At 45.1% G+C, this 18,981-nt stretch overlaps 3 protein-coding genes across 4 annotated transcripts; 1 reads left to right on the forward strand and 2 right to left on the reverse strand.

The window, feature by feature from the left end:
• The first annotated feature begins 634 nt into the window (after window positions 1-634).
• cdc6 (cell division cycle 6 homolog (S. cerevisiae)) lies at window positions 635-7,491 on the forward strand. Its single transcript, XM_034589397.1, has 12 exons — window positions 635-783; window positions 2,726-2,993; window positions 3,233-3,499; window positions 4,046-4,245; window positions 4,541-4,689; window positions 4,954-5,060; window positions 5,194-5,333; window positions 5,422-5,522; window positions 5,897-5,964; window positions 6,098-6,276; window positions 6,903-7,043; window positions 7,149-7,491. Exons 2-12 carry the CDS (start codon window positions 2,738-2,740, stop codon window positions 7,239-7,241), a joined length of 1,701 nt encoding a protein of 566 aa, XP_034445288.1. The 5' UTR covers window positions 635-783; window positions 2,726-2,737; the 3' UTR covers window positions 7,242-7,491.
• Window positions 7,492-11,229: 3,738 nt separating this feature from the next.
• ccsapa (centriole, cilia and spindle-associated protein a) lies at window positions 11,230-13,971 on the reverse strand. 2 transcript variants are annotated; one of them, XM_034590196.1, is made up of 4 exons: window positions 13,848-13,971; window positions 12,805-13,193; window positions 11,965-12,311; window positions 11,230-11,552 (listed from the first exon to the last, which is right to left on the reverse strand). In XM_034590196.1, the coding sequence occupies exons 2-4, from the start codon at window positions 13,157-13,159 to the stop codon at window positions 11,394-11,396; spliced, it is 861 nt and encodes a 286-aa protein (XP_034446087.1). In that variant the 5' UTR covers window positions 13,160-13,193; window positions 13,848-13,971; the 3' UTR covers window positions 11,230-11,393. The 2 variants fall into 2 exon arrangements, with proteins under 2 accessions (XP_034446087.1, XP_034446080.1); XM_034590189.1 differs by having other exon boundaries at window positions 12,805-13,182; window positions 13,849-13,967.
• A 681-nt stretch (window positions 13,972-14,652) lies between these two features.
• Window positions 14,653-18,531, reverse strand: acta1a (actin alpha 1, skeletal muscle a). Its single transcript, XM_034590210.1, has 7 exons — window positions 18,375-18,531; window positions 17,631-17,770; window positions 16,739-17,063; window positions 15,974-16,135; window positions 15,517-15,708; window positions 15,185-15,366; window positions 14,653-15,077 (listed from the first exon to the last, which is right to left on the reverse strand). The coding sequence occupies exons 2-7, from the start codon at window positions 17,757-17,759 to the stop codon at window positions 14,934-14,936; spliced, it is 1,134 nt and encodes a 377-aa protein (XP_034446101.1). The 5' UTR covers window positions 17,760-17,770; window positions 18,375-18,531; the 3' UTR covers window positions 14,653-14,933.
• Window positions 18,532-18,981: the final 450 nt, after the last annotated feature.

The raw sequence follows: 18,981 nt of genomic DNA on the forward strand, positions 1-18,981 counted from the left end.
CCAGCTGACTTTGGTTGACTAAAGTTGACAGTTTTATTTTGTTCTGTCCAGCAGGTTACGCAAAGGATAAATCAAAAATAAATAAATGTATAAATGTATAAATGTATAAATAAATAAATAAATAAATAAATAAAATTCGAAATATATAAATAAATAAATACAATTCGAAATATATAAATAAATGTATAAATAAATAGAATTCGAAACATATTAATAAATGTATCAATAAAAGTATAAATTCAAAATGCAACGTAGCCGGACAGTGCGCGCACCGGGCAGAGGAGACGAGACGTGGCCTCCTGCTCAGAGTTGTGATGAGGAGGGTAGAAACCATCATGGTGTATTTTAACAAATGGAATGAAGTAAAATGTAAAGTATTTCCCTCTGAAATGTACTTTAGTAGAAGTATAAATACAATCAAACCGCTGAAGTAAAGTCAAATACACTTTATTCATACATCTACGATCAGGTATTTCCCGGGAAAATTCTACTCCGCCGAAACAGTTGTCTGTTCAAATTCCCGCCACATATTCCAGCGGTCTGGCGACACATGACGTAGCATCCGTGTGAGCTGAGCCAATGAGCATCGGTGACGCTCCTGCACGGACCAATCAGAGCGCGGGTTGGGGAGCAGCTGCCGGATGAGGAGGGGATTTGGCGCCAGTTTGTCTTCAGAGCTTCAGACGCGTTCGATCCGGAAGGTTTTTCACTTTACTCCTCAGGACAGCGACGTTTCCCCTCGAGCCTGAAGAGGACTCGAGTTGGTCTCCTTGTCTCCTCACAGTAAGTGTTGGTCTCCTTGTCTCCTCTCGGTGTTTGTCTCCTCACAGTAAGTGTTGGTCTCCTTGTCTCCTCTCGGTGTTTGTCTCCTTGTCTCCTCTCGGTGTTTGTCTCCTTGTCTCCTCTCGGTGTTTGTCTCCTCTCGGTGTTTGTCTCCTTGTCTCCTCTCGGTGTTTGTCTCCTCTCGGTGTTTGTCTCCTTGTCTCCTCTCGGTGTTTGTCTCCTTGTCTCCTCTCGGTGTTTGTCTCCTTGTCTCCTCTCGGTGTTTGTCTCCTTGTCTCCTCTCGGTGTTTGTCTCCTCTCGGTGTTTGTCTCCTTGTCTCCTCTCGGTGTTTGTCTCCTTGTCTCCTCTCGGTGTTTGTCTCCTCTCGGTGTTTGTCTCCTCTCGGTGTTTGTCTCATTGTCTCCTCTCGGTGTTTGTCTCCTTGTCTCCTCTCGGTGTTTGTCTCCTTGTCTCCTCTCGGTGTTTGTCTCCTTGTCTCCTCCCGTGTCTCTGATGTTCAGCTCACATGTTAAAGTTCGCGCTGTTTTTATGACGCTGTTGTGTCGTGGCGCCATTACCCCCCCCCCTCCCCCCTCCGCTGTGACTCGTGTTCACCGGTTCAATCTGTTCGATAAAGATAAAGATGCATACGTGTAACTTTTACACATTTAAAAAACAAAACGATTTCACATAGTTTAAGTTTTCTGGTGTATTTCTCTCGTTGGCCTCACACTCCAGTCCGGTAGGGGGCGGCAATGAACCTTGCAGAACAGCCATTTTCTCCATTGATTTTCATTTGCTTTGAATTATTTGAAACACTCGTTCATTTATAGATTTTTCACCATTTTCACTTAATCTAATTTAACTTCCGGTCTCTATTCATGTACGTATCCCACAATGCACTGCGAATGATTCCCCTCCAACTGTGGGCAGCTCCACCAATCACAGATTGTCACTCCCGAGGATTGTGGGTATTGTAGTGCACCGTAATAAACACGTTTTTCTAGATCAGCTGATTTCACTGTGGAGGATTGTTGAGGTTTTTCTCTGTGACGTATAAACACCAGTGGAACTACAACCAATACGAGAGAAGGAAATCCACAGTAAAGAATAATCAATGCATAACTTCGATAAATAGATGGTTAGAGGTGCGAACATACAGCAAAAATAATTAAGATCAAACTTTATCGATCCACACACGAGGACAGTTCAGGTGTTCCAGCAGCAGGCAGCTCAGAGTGAGGCACCGAGACCATAAAGAATTAAAAAAGATTAACATGTACACAATTCACCAAAACACATTGAATGTATTGCATACGTTCATATTTTTCGCTGCTTTCTCGTTTTTTTAAAGGACGAAATTACTTCTAATGGAAGTAAGAAATGTGCTGAAAACGTAGTAAATACTGACGTGAGCAGGTTCTACTGTCTTCATCACCATGTAGTGAGATGCCCCCCCCCCCTTTCCCTACGTTAGAGCAGACATGGAGACATTAAATGACCGTAAGAGACATTTGAAGACTTTGTCTCTGGGAGTAAAACATTTCACACACAAATCAACAACTAACGGAGAAGTAAATCGGAGGGGATTAGATTCAGAGTCGGACCAGAGTCGGGTTTAGTCCCAGAAATTGTTCAGAACTTGATATTTGCAAGTAATGACCATTCATTTTATTTAATGTAAACATGATTTGAGAAAAGTCTTGTTTTATATTCAGTTAAGGAACTGGGCTGTGTTTTCAAGTCTTTTATATATTTTAATGTGGCTGCGGGAGCCAAATAAAACAAAAATAATATTGACCTAAATTTCCCTCGGGATCGATAAAGTCTTATAAACAGAAACTGTAAATGAAGGAGCCTCAGTGAACCGCCTGGAGCAGATTTGTGTATTTCCAGGTGGTTTCTCCTGTTTCCAGTCACAGTTTGGGATCAGCGACTGATTTTCTCTGTCTTACGTTTCAGGTCAAACATAAAATGCCGAGCACGCGCTCTCAGGGCCGAGCTCAGCCCACGCTGCAGTTCCCCCGACGCAAATCCACCAGAGTCTCCTCCGTCTCCAAGACGCCTCACAAGTCTCCGGGCTCCTCTCCAACCAAACCTGGATCTCAGCCCCTCGCCACCCCCCTGACTCAGATTGGACCGCTGTCCCCGAGACGTCCCAGTGACCGGCCCACCGCCCTCTCTCCCAGTCTCCAGCCACGGCTTCCACTCAGCCCCCGAAAACGCACAGGTACGACTCATAGATCACATGCCCCCCCCCCCCCCATGATGTGTATTTTATGTTTATAGTGCTTTGCTTTGCTTTGAACCTATTTTAAGTCTCTGAGCTCAGAGCAACTAACCCTCGTGTGTCAAACTGGTGGAATCTCCCTTTAGAATAAAACTGGGGTTAGAATTGCAGCGTAATGTCACAACTTTAATTCCCTCACGTTTCTCTGGAAGTTTAAATTCTCTCTTTTGGTTCTGAAGGCGACGACAACGGCTGTAACCTGGGAGTCGCTCTGCTGGGATCCCCCCCAAAGCAGAGCAAACCCACTCTGGCCTCACCCCGAAAACTGGGCTTTAATGAGAACTCGCCAGTCACAGCTCGCCGTCAGCTGATCCCGTCCTCGCAGAGAGCGCCGCTCTCTCCCGCTGTCGCCCTGTCGCCAAGACGACAGGAAACGCCCGCTGGAAGTCCCGCTCGCCAAAATGGTCAAAACAAGAAGCCGCCAGTTGTTCGACTGTTTGCTGAAAGTAAGTTATTTACATGTTTGGATTTGTTGCCCAAAATCTTTGAGTTTGGAGTCACCGAAAATATTCACCTGTGACGACCTGGAACCAGAGGTCTTGGTGTTGTAGTTAAGTTTTGACTTAAATGTTGTATCACAGTGGTTGAAGATTCCATTTTCTGTCCTAAACTTAGTGAAATTTGCTCTTTTAAATAAATATCAGATTTTTCATCATTTGAACAAGTCCCTGCTTTTAAGGCAGGGAGGATTTTTGACTTTTATTATCATAAACGGTTTATTTTGGGTTTTTCAGACAGTGGATCAGAGAAAACTTAAAATTATCTTAGATTTTCTGACACTTTTTTTCGATCCATTTACATTAGAAACGTCCTTTTCCGCCTCGAGAGGAGTCGACAGAGTTGTTGAATATTTGCAGGTTTTAGCTGCTGTTGGACACAAACCTTATTAATCTGTCACGATGCTTTTTGATTAAAATGAAGATGGGTTTCGTTTAGAACTAGTTTAGTTCTCCTGCCTGTAACATAATTAACCTTCCTGTTTTCTCCTCCAGAGTCGAGGTTTCAGAGCGTGAAGCAGGCGCTCCACACCGCCATCCCCGAGCGCCTCCTGTCCAGGGAGTCGGAGCGGGCGTCCATCCGGTCGTTCCTGGAGGAGACGCTGCTGCAGAGTCTCCCCGGCAGCCTCTACATCTCTGGAGCTCCGGGCACCGGCAAGACGGCCTGTCTCAACTGTGTCCTGCACGAGATGAAGGTACTTCACCAGCTGTGTGCGGCAAACTCACAGAATTACAAAGTAAACAGAAATGAATAAATCGCGTTCAGAGCTGCACTGACCTGAGGAGATTCTCCAGAGGGGCTGTGAGTCAGTTGACATTTTCTGGGGCGCATGTGAGAGATTATCTGGAGAAGTTGTGTTGATGAAGTTTCCATCACACAAAGGACCCAAAACTGGAAAAGAGAGAATAGAAACATCTCAGGGTGAAGAGGAGTCGAACACGTCGAGCAGGTTCCAGCTGGATGATGACGGGGATTTTCTTTCTTTCCAGGCCGAGTTGTCGTCGGTACAAACCGTGGTGGTGAACTGTATGAGTCTGAGGAGTTCCCACGCCATCTTCCCACTGCTGGCCGACAAACTGAAAGCTTCCGGCGGGCAGAGCGGCCTCCAGCGGCTCCTGACGGCCCCGGGGCCCACTGTGTGAGTAACCAGTACTTTAACTGGAATGATGTTGTACCCTGAACTGGTCTTTAAAGTTTCCTCCTGTTCTGTGTGGTTGTTTGTCTCGCGCTGAGAAATAGGAAGATACGATTTAACCTGATTATAATTTTGATTGTCTGATTAGTTTGTCAACTGTAAGTGAGTTGAGGCTTTGACGCGCTCGTGCTTCTCATCGCTTTACGACGTCGGTGTCTTCACTGGGTCTCATCACAGACTCTGACTCCATCTTTCTTTTGTCGTCAGGCTTCTTGTTCTCGATGAGATGGACCAGCTGGACAGTAAAGCTCAGGACGTCCTCTACACCATCTTCGAATGGCCGTACCTGGCCGGGTCTCGCCTCTGCCTCGTTGGTAAGACGTCCGACCTCCAGTTGTTGACTCAGCTGAAGTCTAAGATCTAAAAGTCACTAATCAGAAGGTGATCATGGTTCAGGTGAGCGATACTTCTCATACATCTCACCGTGCTGTGGTGTTGATTTTACAGGCATCGCCAACGCTCTGGATCTGACGGACCGGATCCTGCCCAGGCTGCAGGCCCGGCCTCGCTGTCGCCCACAGCTCTTGCACTTCCCTCCCTACAGCCGACAGGAGCTCGCGGCCATCGTACAGGACAGACTCACACAGGTAAGCACAACCACACGGACCAGAGGTCACATCAGGACAGATGAAGATGAACAAGATGAACTAAGCTGTGATTAACATCTGTCCTCAGGCGTCTGCCGACGGGATCCTTGACGCCTCTGCGGTTCAGTTCTGTGCCAGGAAAGTGTCGGCGGTGTCGGGAGACGCCAGGAAAGCTCTGGACATCTGCAGGTGAATATCTCACCCATCACGATCAACCTTAAACTGCTGAATGCAGCTCACTCAGAGTTTTTACTTTCATAAACACGCAATATTCAGATGAATCTGTTGGTGGGAACTTAAATCTCCAAATGGTTTGTCTGGGACCCATTGACCCTCTGAACTCTAACTCTGCACAACCTCAGCTAAAGGGTCGTGTTAGTCGAACTCTAATTAATGTTAACGTCATTTCATTCCATGATTCATTGTCGACACAAACTGTCTGAAAGTTCAGAAACACGTTGGATCCATGAAGCGTCGGCTCCTGAGCAGCGTCTCAGCAGATGCTGTTGAAATCAGACCAGATACAGGTTGTGCTCAGCAGTAACTCTTCTCTTATTGTGTAGGAGAGCAGTGGAGATCGTGGAGTCTGACGAGAGGAAGAAAGCAGCGACTTCAGAGGCCGAGACTAAAGGTGAGAAAAGCTTTTAAATCGTATTCATCAGCCAGATGCACGTGTGAGATTCGGGATCAGTTGAACCAGCTCAGTCCTCCTGGCTGATTTCTGTTGTGGTTCTGACGGAAACTTTCCCCTCTGGTCGGTTCAGAGTCTCGGGTCAGCCTCCCCCAGGTTGCACGGGTCCTGTCGGAGGTGTACGGCGACCGCATGGCGTCTCAGAGCGGCGGCTCGGAGGGAGAGAGTTTCCCCCTGCAGCAGAAGCTGCTGGTCTGCTGCCTCCTGCTGCTCATTCGCAACGGAAAGAGCAAAGAGATCGTCCTTGGAAAGGTGAGAGTCTGAGCCGGTTACATTTACGTGGAGGGAGTCGTGGTGTTTTTCATCCTGGATAACGCACGTCTGAGTGTTTGAATCATGTGTTGAGGATGCAGGCTGTAAATAAAGATGGAAGACGTCCCCACTTCCTCCCACTGTCCATAAATAAAGCTAAAATATCCTGGATACCAGAGATATGATTCATCTTTATCATTTAACCCATTGAGATCTAAAGTGTTAACGTCAAGGTGAACTTCAGTACTGTGAAAGAACAACCACTTAAAACTAAAGCTGAGAGGATTACCAACGTTCATCAAAACTTTAATTCTCAGCTCATAAGCAGATAAACATGAAATAAAACATTTGATTGATGATTTGCTCATATCTCAGTCCGTGTCTGAATCTGTTCTTGTCCATGAAACTCTGCTGTAACCTGCTTTAATACCCAGACCCTCGGTGGTCAACCAGTCTGAAAAAACGTATTTGCGGGTTGAGAGCACAAACAAACTACACTTCCCATGGTACATTTCACCCTCCTGCCAGTAGTTCAGATTTCACATTGACTAGTTGCCGCGCCCGGTTGCATCAGGTCTAAATACCCAGCAGGTGGCGCCGTGTGACCTGGTTTTGTGTTGTTTCAGCTGCACGAGGTGTACAGTCGTCTGTGCGCTCAGAGGCAGGTGTCGGGAGTCGGTCAGGGCGAGTGTCTGTCGCTCTGCAGCCTGCTGGAGAGCCGAGGCATCTTCGCCCTGAAGAAAGCCAAAGAGGCTCGTCTCACGAAGGTACAAGACGCCGTCCGAGCGCCGCTCCGGGCGCCACTGTTGGAACATCGGAGTCAAATGGTGGATTGATTGTGGAGAATAATGAGTTTCTTTCTCCCCCTGCAGGTGAATCTGAAGATCGAGGAGAAGGATGTTGAAAACGCTCTGAAGGACCGAACGCTGCTCGGCAGCATCCTGGCCGCAGGACTCCCCTCGTGATCACTCCTCTATTCACTGTTTTCTCTGATTATCAAGTTGAAACTAGATTTTTATTTTACTGTTTTTACTTTTTTAATATTCTCATTTTTGCTGAGAATTTGTACATTTCTCTGAAGTTTTTTTTTTTTTTTTAAACTGGCGTTGACGCTCAGTTTGGGTTGAAAAGTCAGTTATGAATTTTGACAGCGTTTGTTTCAGTTGAGTTTTGAAATGTTTCCATTTTTAAGCTGTAAATAAACAGATGTACAGAGATTTTAACAAACTCTCCTCGTTGTTTCTGCCGCAGAGAAACAGACTGAATCTTACTGCTCATAAAGATGGACGACACGTCAGCTCCTTGAAGTGAAGCCACTTGTTTTTTTCTCTTCATGGCTGCAGGGGGCGCTGTTACTCACGGAAATCCTAACCCTAAAACTAAATACATCCTGAATCCCTGTTTGACATTTAGAGTCAAATATAACCTAAATTATCTGCAATTGATAAATGTTTAAAAGATCAAAAAAATTATATTTGTAATATTTGCATCAGCTTTACAGGAAAAAAATATTTAAACAAACAAATAATAAATCTGACTTTAATTTGATTTAGGTTTCGATTTCATAAAGTTTCCTTTTGTTGGATGCATATTAACGACGTGTAAACATCCCAGAATCAAACCGTGAACATCGTGCTCTTTAAAACCCACTCGAGCTCGGACGCAGCAGACAAACGGCTTCTCTGATTGGATTAAAGAGTTAACGGCCTCACAGCTTCCAGGGTCTCCGTGGTAACGACCTTCAACCCCCCCCCCCCCCCCCCTTGGTTGGTGGTTCTTAGATCTGATCCAAGTGCTGCGTCGTCATCGGCTTCAACCTTCTGCTCTTACAACAGTTTCTGATTCTAAGTTTAAGTAAATGATAAAACTGAACTCGCGGTTTTCAGCATAAATTTTAAACAAATTAATACGAAACTGAACTTGTAGAAATTCTGATTTACTTCCACATTAAATATTAAGACAAGAAAATGTTCAAATACGATTTTATTTAAGTGATTTCTCCACAGCAACATCTTAAAGTGAATGAAAATATATTATTGTGCATGTTTTCAAATACAAATACAGTGACAAAATGTAAACATTGTAAAATATTAAATATTCAGATGTGTGATACATATTTAATTTAACCTGGGAAATAATTCAAAAGGTTTAGTCGAGAGAGAGAAACATCAAGCGAACACTGTCCAACACAAACACTTTATACGCAACAGCTTCTTTTTAGTCTGTTTTTAGCTTTAATTAGATTTTACTTGTCAATAACACTTCAAACAGTTTCCTGTGATTGTCTGATCGTTTTCACTTTAGAACACGAAACACCAAATATCTGCAAACACAGTAGAACCATCTTCACAGAATTAAATCTGCAGCAACAGGTCGTTTCCACCCGAGAAACGTTTTCTTCAAGTAGAAACTTAATGAAATAAATAAATTTAACTCTAAATAAAAACTTAAAAGTGATAAATTAAACTCGAGTTGTGTCGCGAGGCTTCATTTAAAGAGCGACTGCATCACAGCGGCGGGACGAGGTCGTCCAACAGGTGGATCCTCACAGGATATCAGATCCCAACACATCCCAGGATTCATTGCGCTTCAGTGACCAACACTTTGTCCAAGAAGTGATGGCGCCGGCAAGCGACAAGACGTCCAACACTTGAGTATCAGACTTCAACTCAACCAAACATCCAATAATACTCGTGTTCAATAAACCAGGGGGACATGAAACTTTCTCAGCATGTCGGACTTCAGCTTTGTTGCTCGGCAACAGCATGAAGGCGGGACACGCAGCCCCTGAAGTGAGACGCAGCTACAGACGGTAAATAAAGATGGACGACATGACCGCTTCTCAAAAGTGAAGCCAAATCATTTTAATCGCCCCCTGGTGGTTGGCTGCTTTATAGGTCATAAACCCAGCCTCCTCCATGTCAGCAGATGGGACATGGAGCAAAGCTTTAAAAAATAAATCAAAGTAGACGTTAAATAAATGTTTGTCGACGATGGTTTCTGTCAATTCAGGTCGTTCTTATCTCACTGACGTTTGTTCAAGTGTTTCTGATCAGTTTTGATAAGTTAATTAGTTATGGTATCAGACTCCTGATTGGTTGAGTGGGACAAAGTGGAGACTTATCGTCCTTCTTTATTCAACGTCTGTGGTCTCAACATTTGAAAAAAATCGAAATTTCTCCAAACTAAAAACATTTTGCACATTCAGCGTGAAGAGGTTCAGCAGCATGAGATAAACTTAAAACATTCAGCGACTTTATATCCATTCAGTTTGAAAAGTTGGCTCATGAAAACGTACGTGTTAAATACAGGAAGTTGTGATCATTAGCCCTCAGTGCGAGTCACTGGACGCAACAAATGACGTCACCACGTGTTTACAGTCCTCAGTTACACAACAAACTGAAAACTCGTTTCTTCAGTACGACACTTAACAAACACACTTTTTACTTTTCTTCGCAGTCGGTTTGGATTTAAGTTTAAAAACTCAACGTCACAGCTGCTGAAAATACAAGGAGGTGATACGGTGATAAAATCTATTAACGTTTATACTTATGCTTTTTTCCAGCTCAGCTCCATCATCGGGTTTAAACAACGTAAAGACGTAAACATCGCAGAATTCACACCACATTCTATTAAGAACTACAACCAATAAAATATTCATTCAATATTTGTTTCAAATGATTAATTTAAATATTTAATCTTAAGTCTTTATGATTTCCAGTCTGTGTTGTCGAGCTACAGAAGCTTTTCCAGCTAATGAAAGTATCTGTAGTTTCTTCAAGTAACTGTAGGTAACGTAAAATATTTGCTGTATTTAACGTCTCAAATCTGAGAATTTGATTTATTTTCCATGAAACACAAAATAAACTCTTTGGACAAAAGAGATTTTTTTAAATAGAACTCAAATCAAACTGAAATCAATTAATTTTAAACGTGCCACTTGAACAATGTCTCTATTTTTATGTTTTTTTATCTCATCTGTACCAAATTAATAACGTGGCTCTTTTCAGAAAACTTATTACAGATCCACATGTTTCTACACAAACATTAGAGGGGTTTTTTATTAGATAAATAAAAAACTGGAGCTGTAAAATAAGACGTAGTTTGTTTAGCTGAGGTGAAGAATCACGTTGATCCCAACCAATCAGAGCGTCCTGTTAGAGGACGACAGGAGAAGAAGATTAACCACGATCGTCTAATACTTTAACAAACTTCTTCTCATCTTTGTCCTCTGGTGTTTTTCATCACGTTGGATTCTGCAGAAAACCCTGAACCCTGAAAATACATTTCTGAATTTGTCTTTGACAAGATAATTCAGTTTTTTTTAATGTCACACATTCGTTATTTAAAAACCTTCATAAAATCCCAAACGTCTCAAACTTTTAAATTCAACGTAAAAATTTTGCATAATAAATAAAAACGTTTCGCGCTGCCGTGAACAGAAAAGCACCACGTTAGCATCGCAGGCTAATTAACAGTCCACTGGTTTGAACTACGTGCATTTCATTGATCAACTGAGACGAGTATAAAGCGAACACGTCTTAAATATAAGTTTTACTCTGAAAATACCTCAAATACTAATTTCGCTGGACACACTTTGTTTCTATTTGTCTGTTCAACCATCCAGCAGAAAGTTTATTCTCCTTTATGTAAACGTCAGATTCCAAAATACTCAAGATATCAAAAATATTCCAGTTGTTTTGAACACAGAGCTGCCACAGAGAAATGAAAAACACTGGCTGGGTGTGAAGTGAAGTCCAGTGTTTCATGCTCAGAAAGTAAAATACATTCAAACAGTGACGTGGGGGGGGGGGGTATTTCTATTTAGATATAAAAGCTTATTAAGAGTTAACCGTCTGATGTTTGGACTGACGTGGGATCAGCTCCCCGGGATTCAAAACCATAACCTGTTCTGAGGGAGCTGTTTTCTCATGAGCCGCTGCATAAAAAAGCTGAATTCTACATTACGGGTTTTTCCCACGTCTTGACTTTATGTTTCTGTTGTTATGAAAAGCAGCGTTTTAGTGCGACGGACGGTAACGACACAAACACGGTTCAGTTTGTCTGATGTCGGCGCTCTGCTAAGGAAACGTGGTTTCCGGGGGCGGGTCCCGTCTCTACCTCAGCCGGGCAGAGAAGCAGCTCATGTACTCCGTCATCCAGCGGTCGTCCACCACCGTCAGCTGCGACCGCCTCACCTTGTCCAGGTCGGCCGAGCGAGCCCGCCGCCGCTCCACGTTGTTGCTCCGTTTGTCGGACTCCCGCCGGGTCTGACTCTGGGAGGAGAAACCAGAGAGAGGAATCGTTTCTGCAAAGCACACCGGAGTTTCATTATTCATGTTCCGGTGTTTGGTGACACGTGTCCGGTTTCCTGTGAGCGAGGCCGAGCTGCTCGGAAAGACTCAAAGTCTTCTCATTTTAAATTTTACATCCTGGAGCTGGTCGTCTTTAAAAAACAGGAAATGAAATCAAGGGTGAATTTATAAATGACAATGAAATAAAAATAAAAAAAGGATCAAGCTGAAGTTTAAAGTGTAAAATATCAAACCTCAGTTTCATTTCTTTGTCATAAGTGATAACGACAAACCTAGGATCAAGTTTTTTAATAAATATATATTATATATATATATTTTTGTTCATTAACTTCTGTTTGAATCTTTTAAAATACACAGCGTCTTAAACCCTCACGTCATTGGTCGTCGTCCTGACCTCCGTCCGTCTCTCGGTCCAGTCCAGGCGGCTGGACGGTCTCCGGTTCTCCTTGGTGCTGATCGGAGGCTGGCTCTTTGCTCTCGGCGCTTTTCGGACAACGGCCTGTTTATCGTCAGTGGAACTGTCCCGGCGTCCCGGCTCAGTGTGAGGGGTGCGTCTGCGGTGACGGCGTTTAGGTAACGGGTTCACTGGCTCCCCATCAGAAGACGCCGTGTCCGCCGGGCCGTTGTCTGTTGCGGTGTCCTCTGAGGGGCTGCTGGTGTTTGGAACCGGCTTCACTGAACCTTCGCCGGCTTCATTCACGCCGTTTTCTACAAGCGCCGCTTTAAAAAGAGACAAACACACGTCACTGTGGAAAACTCACGGTTTTCTTCTTCTCCATTTTTAAATGTTTAAATGCAAACAAGTGATTTGACTTTAACCAGATTGATGAAATATTCTGAACGTAAACGTCACATTAAACGGATGCGTTCGGTCTCATCTTAAAATAAAAACAAGACCGAAACAGATTTTTCTTGCTGTTACTTTTCCTTCTGTTCATATCAGGTATCGACCGTCACCAGTTGGACATTGTGTTCACCGCCATCTTGTTTTTTTATAACCAGAAATAGCCATTTTGGAAGATCGGGGGGGTGGAGCCTGTCTGAGCTCGAGGACACTGCACCCATTGGACGGAACTGCCTGTCTGTCACAAGGTAGCCACGCCCCCGGACACTGACTCCTCTGCAGTTATGGCTGAAGGTTTCGACCAAGTTGTAAGTTATTAATTGATAAACCAGTTTGAGCAAAGCTCTGGACTAACAGAAGTACTCTCACCCGTGTTGGGTGCAGCGTCTCCGGCCTCTCCAGCTCCCGGCTCCGCCTCCTCGGACGGCGGCTCCGGGCCGGGGCTCGTCCTCAGCTCGCACAACCTCTGCTTCAGCTCCGAGGACGTCGGCGGGGGTGGGAGGGACAGGGGGGCCACTTTGTTCCTGATCAGCCTGGGTGTGGACCAGCCGCTGGAGTCGGAGCCGCTGTCCCAGCCCTCCCAGAACCAGGGCTTGTGGGAATGCTCCATCACCCGCCGGGTCAGACGGTACTTCAGGGAGTCCTCGTAGCATTTGGAGAACGTCTCCCACCTGGGATCCTTGAACTTCTTCATATACTCCGTCCGGATTTTCTTGGTCACCATGGCTCTCGTCTGGTTTTAATCACGGGAGAAAAACCAGAGAGGGAATAAAACACTGACAGAACAAAATGAAAACAGAGTCTGATGTCATCACCAGGAAGAGAGACTGATTTTCACAGAGTTCCGACTTCCAAGCGTCAAACGTTAAACAAATGAGCGTGAGAAGGTTGATTTGTCTCGTGATGAGACAAATCAACTGGGACCAGTACGGGATCAAAGAGGAGGAACGACGCCATTAAACATCTTAGTTCACTTTGATGTAAAATCCGCGGGGTGTGGTCTACCTGTAGGCCCCGCCCACCGGATTACAGGCTCAATCTAATCTGATTGATCCACAACAACTGACACTCACACTTCACCTGGAATTACACTCTCGCACACGCACACGCACGCACGCACACACACACACACACACACACACACTATTCTCATTCCATATCAAACACGTTGTCTTTAGTGAAACATTGATCTGATCCATCACCGGGTTCATTCATTCATTGATCTGTGGCTCATTTTATTTGAAGCCTCTGAAATAAAAACACGTTCAGGTGTTTTTCAGTGTAAATAGATTTAAAAATGTCTCCGTGTTCAGCTGCGTTACCCGCCCTCAGTGGACCCGGGGACGGGGAGACGCGGTGACCGGTACCGGTGGTTCCGCTCCGGGTCCGGTGTCACATTCATCTGGACTCACCCGGACCTGGTTCCAGAGGGGGTCCGGTCTGAGGGTGGAGGTCCGCGGTCACACGACGAGCATCGCTCCGGTCCTGCGACTGACGAGCACCGAGAGCGGAGCTAGCTAAAATGCTACACACAGCTTCCGGCGGGCGCTTTCAAAATAAATGACCACAGTAGCCGTTTGAATTCTCTCTGTTTCATCTTCTCTTGTTAAATCCACAGATGGTGAATAAAACACGACAGCTCCACGTAGGTCAAAACATCTTGATCGCCCCCTCGTGGCCGCCTGCAGGGCACACCACAAAGCCCGCCTCCTCCATGTTAGCAGATGGACCCACATTAGGTCAATGTTCTCAAAGATGGTTTCTGTCTGGTGAGGTCGTTATTTCAGTTACGTCAGCGAGTCAGTAGAGAAAGGAAGCATAGTTTGAAATGATAATTGAAGATGGCCGACTAGTCTCCACTTCCTCTCATCGGACTGCAATTAAGATAAAAAAAATCACGGACACGGTGCGACCATCACCATCGGAGTCACTTTCAGCTGTCAATCAACATACTAATGCACACGTAGAGAGAGAGAGATGGATATGATTTTCAATAGAGATGCAGAGATGGTCCATGTTCCTTCTGCTCATATGAGGGAGGAACTATACTGCAGTCAGCCACCAGGGGGCTATCAAGAGGCTTTGGCTTCACTTTTGGTAGCTGTCATGTCGTCCATGTTTATTTACTGTCTATGACTATGACAGGATGTGTCAGTGAATGGAGCCCAAGAAATATAAACGTGTCTAGAATCAGAAATAACAGACAGAAGTCGTAGGTGAAAATAAAAAGACTTTTATTTGCTTTGCATCTTCTTTGGTCTTTTTGTGGGCGAACCTCAAAGCTTTTCACACATCAGACATCACTCACATTCAGATCATACACACATACATACAAGGAATAAATAACATATATACAGGTCAGACGCCAAACTGTCGCCGTGGCCTCCTGGTGTCAAGGGACGACGGAGTTTTCCCGGACAGGTGCTGTGGGTTTTCTTTCTTTCGGCATCTTAATGCTCTGGATCCTGAACCTGAGGCGGTTTTTGGAGGCGTGGTGCTTAGAAGCACTTGCGGTGAACGATGCTGGGACCGGCCTCGTCGTACTCCTGCTTGCTGATCCACATCTGCTGGAAGGTGGAGAGCGAGGCCAGGATGGAGCCGCCGATCCAGACCGAGTATTTACGCTCGGGAGGGGCGATGATCTGCAGAGCACGAGGCGATAACAGGACGTTTAGAATCGTGACGCCAGAACGTCATATCGCACAATACTATGACCTTTTAGTTCGATGTGCTAACAAACAAAACGTACCTTGATCTTCATGGTGCTGGGAGCCAGAGCCGTGATCTCCTTCTGCATGCGGTCAGCGATACCCGGGTACATGGTGGTGCCGCCGGACAGCACGTTGTTGGCGTACAGGTCCTTACGGATGTCGATGTCACACTTCATGATGCTGTTGTAGGCGGTCTCATGGATTCCAGCGGACTCCATACCTGTTCAGAAGAGCGGTTCAAATTACTGCTGAATACAAGTCATGACTTCTGAGTTCTAATCAGAGTCTTTATGTTTTTCTTTAGCTCGTATGTTTTCTTTCAGTGTTTAGCTCAGCAGCTTGTCCATGAGAAACCGCGGTGGGCACGCACCGATGAAGGACGGCTGGAACAGGGTCTCTGGGCAGCGGAAGCGCTCGTTGCCGATGGTGATGACCTGGCCGTCGGGCAGCTCGTAGCTCTTCTCCAGGGAGGAGGAGGAGGCCGCGGTGGCCATCTCGTTCTCAAAGTCCAGCGCCACGTAGCAAAGCTTCTCCTTGATGTCACGAACGATCTCACGCTCAGCTGCGAACAGAGCAGAGACCAAGACGCTGTACGTCACAAAGCATAATATAACTTCTACTAAGTCCATGTTTTAATACGGAGCATTCATATTAAAAGTTGGCATCAAACTGAACATTGATTATTTCTAAACCTCATAAAGTAAAAGGTTCAGACCTATAATGTTTCATATTATTTAATCTTATACAATTAGAAAAGGGATAAAGGTCCTAAACGTGAAGTTATGCCTTAAAACAGAAAACCTGCTTTTGACTCTTTGAGTTTTTACCGGTTGTGACGAAGGAGTAGCCGCGCTCGGTCAGGATCTTCATGAGGTAGTCGGTCAGATCGCGGCCAGCCAGGTCCAGACGCATGATGGCGTGAGGCAGAGCGTAGCCCTCATAGATGGGCACGTTGTGGGTCACACCGTCACCAGAGTCCAGGACGATACCTGAGAGCAGCGACCAGGAAGAAGAGGACTCTTAGTCACAACGTCTTCCTCACTTTACTCATCAAATTTACCACTTTATAAAGTGGATTTCTGTCATGGATATAAAACTGATTTCAACTAAGCATTTTACTCATGAAATAATCTGTTGACTTAGATTTATTGTCTCGTTTCTTGGAACCTAAAGAGAAATCTTTAAAAGTCTCATCTTGTCCCCAGAGATGAGACATTTATAAGAAATTAAACAAAGAAACAGTAAACCGCCTGGGGGAGGTTAAAAGTGGTAATTTGCTCAATAAATCAATTAAAAACTATCACCCAATCATCAAATGATTGATAAATTACTCTTTTATTGAATGAACATCGTAAAATAAGATTTTAGTTGGTTGCAGTTAAAGAAAGTAACTAATTAGTCAAACTAATATAATGTCACTATTTAACATTGAAATTCAGATTTTCAATACAAAGACTGAAAGAGATGTCACAGAAAAATACCTTTAAATAAATACAGAATCACTTTGTCTGTCACCGTTTGTATGATCACATCATTCGGTTCTAAACAAACGTTGTGAAAACAACATTGATCGATCTTGAACTCTGACTCACCGGTGGTACGACCGGAGGCGTAGAGGGACAGCACGGCCTGGATGGCCACGTACATGGCGGGGACGTTGAAGGTCTCGAACATGATCTGGGTCATCTTCTCCCTGTTGGCTTTGGGGTTGAGGGGGGCCTCCGTCAGCAGGGTGGGGTGCTCCTCGGGGGCCACGCGCAGCTCGTTGTAGAAGGTGTGATGCCAGATCTTCTCCATGTCGTCCCAGTTGGTGATGATGCCGTGCTCGATGGGGTACTTCAGGGTCAGGATGCCCCTCTTGCTCTGGGCCTCGTCTCCCACGTAGGAATCTTTCTGACCCATCCCGACCATCACGCCCTGAGGGGAGGAGGGGCAGGAGGCGAGTGGTAAATGTGCCCGTATGTATAAAGATCTTTACACTGCATTCACACACATTCATCACTCATACACTGCCTGGGATTCAGCATCTTGGGATCGGACCGCCAAAGTTCTGGTTGGTGGACAACCCGCTCTACCTCCTGAGCCACAGCAGCCCGGAGGTGAATGGATTATATTACAGAATAAACCCAGAACCCACGTCACTGAATCCCACACAATGAACCTTTAGAGGAAATTGGCCCAAACTTCATCTTCTATGATCGTCAAATATCCAAATACCAACATTTATGTGACTTTATTTGAAGGAGATAAAATAATTATAGTAACCAGAGCTTTTCTTTGAAGCAACAAACAAAAGTTGCACTAAAAACAACCAACAACTTAAGAGATCAAGGATAAAAACCAACGTGTTAATTATTGAGTGATCAGAAGTCGAGGGGTATTTCTTTAGCTGTAATCTGACCACTCATCACTAGATGTCGCAAACACCCTACGCGCTGCACCTTTAAGATGCATCTTCCCTGCTACGCTGCGACTCTCGTGTACCTGGTGACGGGGGCGGCCGACGATGGAGGGGAACACGGCCCTGGGGGCGTCGTCCCCGGCGAAGCCAGCCTTCACCAGGCCGGAGCCGTTGTCGCACACGAGGGCGGTGGTCTCTTCGTCGTCACACATGTCTGCAGATTCTGGGGGGGGGGGGGAGAACCAGGAATTCATTGAGAAATATCACAAGAAAAAGTTATTTAACTATATTATTTAGTCTAAATTATTTCCCTATGGTGCAAAGCAACATATTCAAATCTCTTGTTCTTGTTCTTTTGCAAAACCTGAAACCAGCTGAATAAATTCACATTTACAGCTGGAACCGGAGAGAGGGGAGGCCTCGCTCTGTTAATGAGCAGGAATCTGAATAACCCGACTGATCTGGAATCATCGCAGCTCTAACCCGGATCTTGGATGTGTGATACTGTATTTTAAACAAAGCTGTCATTCATTACTTCATAAAGCTTCAGTTTGTATCACAGGCAACAACACATCTTCAAATCCACTAAAAAACACTCGGCAGCAGCAACAATTAAAGCCAAAGTGTAAAATGTTTTTGAAATTGATGTTTAATTGAATTTAATTCTATTTGTTGTGCAATTCTTTGGTGAATTCAGAGCCTGACAGGAAGTTTGCTCCCTGTCAAAATAAAAGCTGCTGTACAGAACTTCTCTGTGCTCCAGTTAAATTGTTCCTAAAGTTAATAAAAACTCAGTAACCGCGAATAAAAGTTCCTCCTGCTCTTACCTGCGCGTGTCTCCGGGTGCGAGTGAGGGTCTGATCCGCGGCGGGTTCCCGGGGAGAGGGGCCGACCGGCTCCATTTATACCCCGGCTCTCCGGACCACTTGTCCCGGGACAGACGCGGGAATGTCCGGCTGCTCCGCAGGAATTCACGCACCACTTCGTCCATATTTGGTCGCGCGGGACACGCACGCAGACGCTCGGCTCGCGCGTCGGGATGACCACATATGGAGAGGAAGTCCCCGCGAGACCGCCGAGGAGCGCACGAGCCCGTGTATGGAGCGAGACACTGACACACACACACAACTAACACACACTCACACACACACACACACTACTACTACTACTAAGAAGGATGTAAAATCACACACAACTTAACACCACTAATAACTTAATAACAATAATAAATATTATATCATTATAAGATTATATAAAATAATACAACCACATTATGATCAACAGTCAAAGTCTAATAAGATGCAGCTGGGGTCTATTTGGGCCACGTCTGCCCCTCGTCCCCACAGGAGGAAGAAGTCCTGTCTCTTTCTACGCGTGATGCTCTGACCTCACAAGTTGGACACGGAGACAGAACAGAGGTTAACGTCCTGCAGA

This window comes from Hippoglossus hippoglossus, chromosome 1, assembly GCF_009819705.1.
Source record: "Hippoglossus hippoglossus isolate fHipHip1 chromosome 1, fHipHip1.pri, whole genome shotgun sequence".
Lineage (NCBI taxonomy): Eukaryota > Metazoa > Chordata > Actinopteri > Pleuronectiformes > Pleuronectidae > Hippoglossus > Hippoglossus hippoglossus.

What these genes read in the sequence shown, in the direction of transcription:
- cdc6 (XM_034589397.1), top strand. Translation starts at nt 2,738, where the DNA reads ATGCCGAGCACGCGCTCTCAGGGCCGAGCTCAGCCCACGCTGCAGTTC. An exon ending in CAGCCCCCGAAAACGCACAG is followed by an intron (nt 2,994 to 3,232) that starts GTACGACTCATA and finishes TTGGTTCTGAAG; the next exon opens with GCGACGACAACGGCTGTAAC. An exon ending in TGTTCGACTGTTTGCTGAAA is followed by an intron (nt 3,500 to 4,045) that starts GTAAGTTATTTA and finishes TTTCTCCTCCAG; the next exon opens with AGTCGAGGTTTCAGAGCGTG.
- acta1a (XM_034590210.1), bottom strand. Translation starts at nt 17,759, where the DNA reads ATGTGTGACGACGAAGAGACCACCGCCCTCGTGTGCGACAACGGCTCC. An exon ending in TCGGCCGCCCCCGTCACCAG is followed by an intron (nt 17,064 to 17,630) that starts GTACACGAGAGT and finishes TCCTCCCCTCAG; the next exon opens with GGCGTGATGGTCGGGATGGG. An exon ending in CCAGCACCATGAAGATCAAG is followed by an intron (nt 15,078 to 15,184) that starts GTACGTTTTGTT and finishes CGTGCTCTGCAG; the next exon opens with ATCATCGCCCCTCCCGAGCG.
- ccsapa (XM_034590196.1), bottom strand. Translation starts at nt 13,159, where the DNA reads ATGGTGACCAAGAAAATCCGGACGGAGTATATGAAGAAGTTCAAGGAT. An exon ending in AGACGCTGCACCCAACACGG is followed by an intron (nt 12,312 to 12,804) that starts GTGAGAGTACTT and finishes CTCTTTTTAAAG; the next exon opens with CGGCGCTTGTAGAAAACGGC. An exon ending in TCAGGACGACGACCAATGAC is followed by an intron (nt 11,553 to 11,964) that starts GTGAGGGTTTAA and finishes TTCTCCTCCCAG; the next exon opens with AGTCAGACCCGGCGGGAGTC.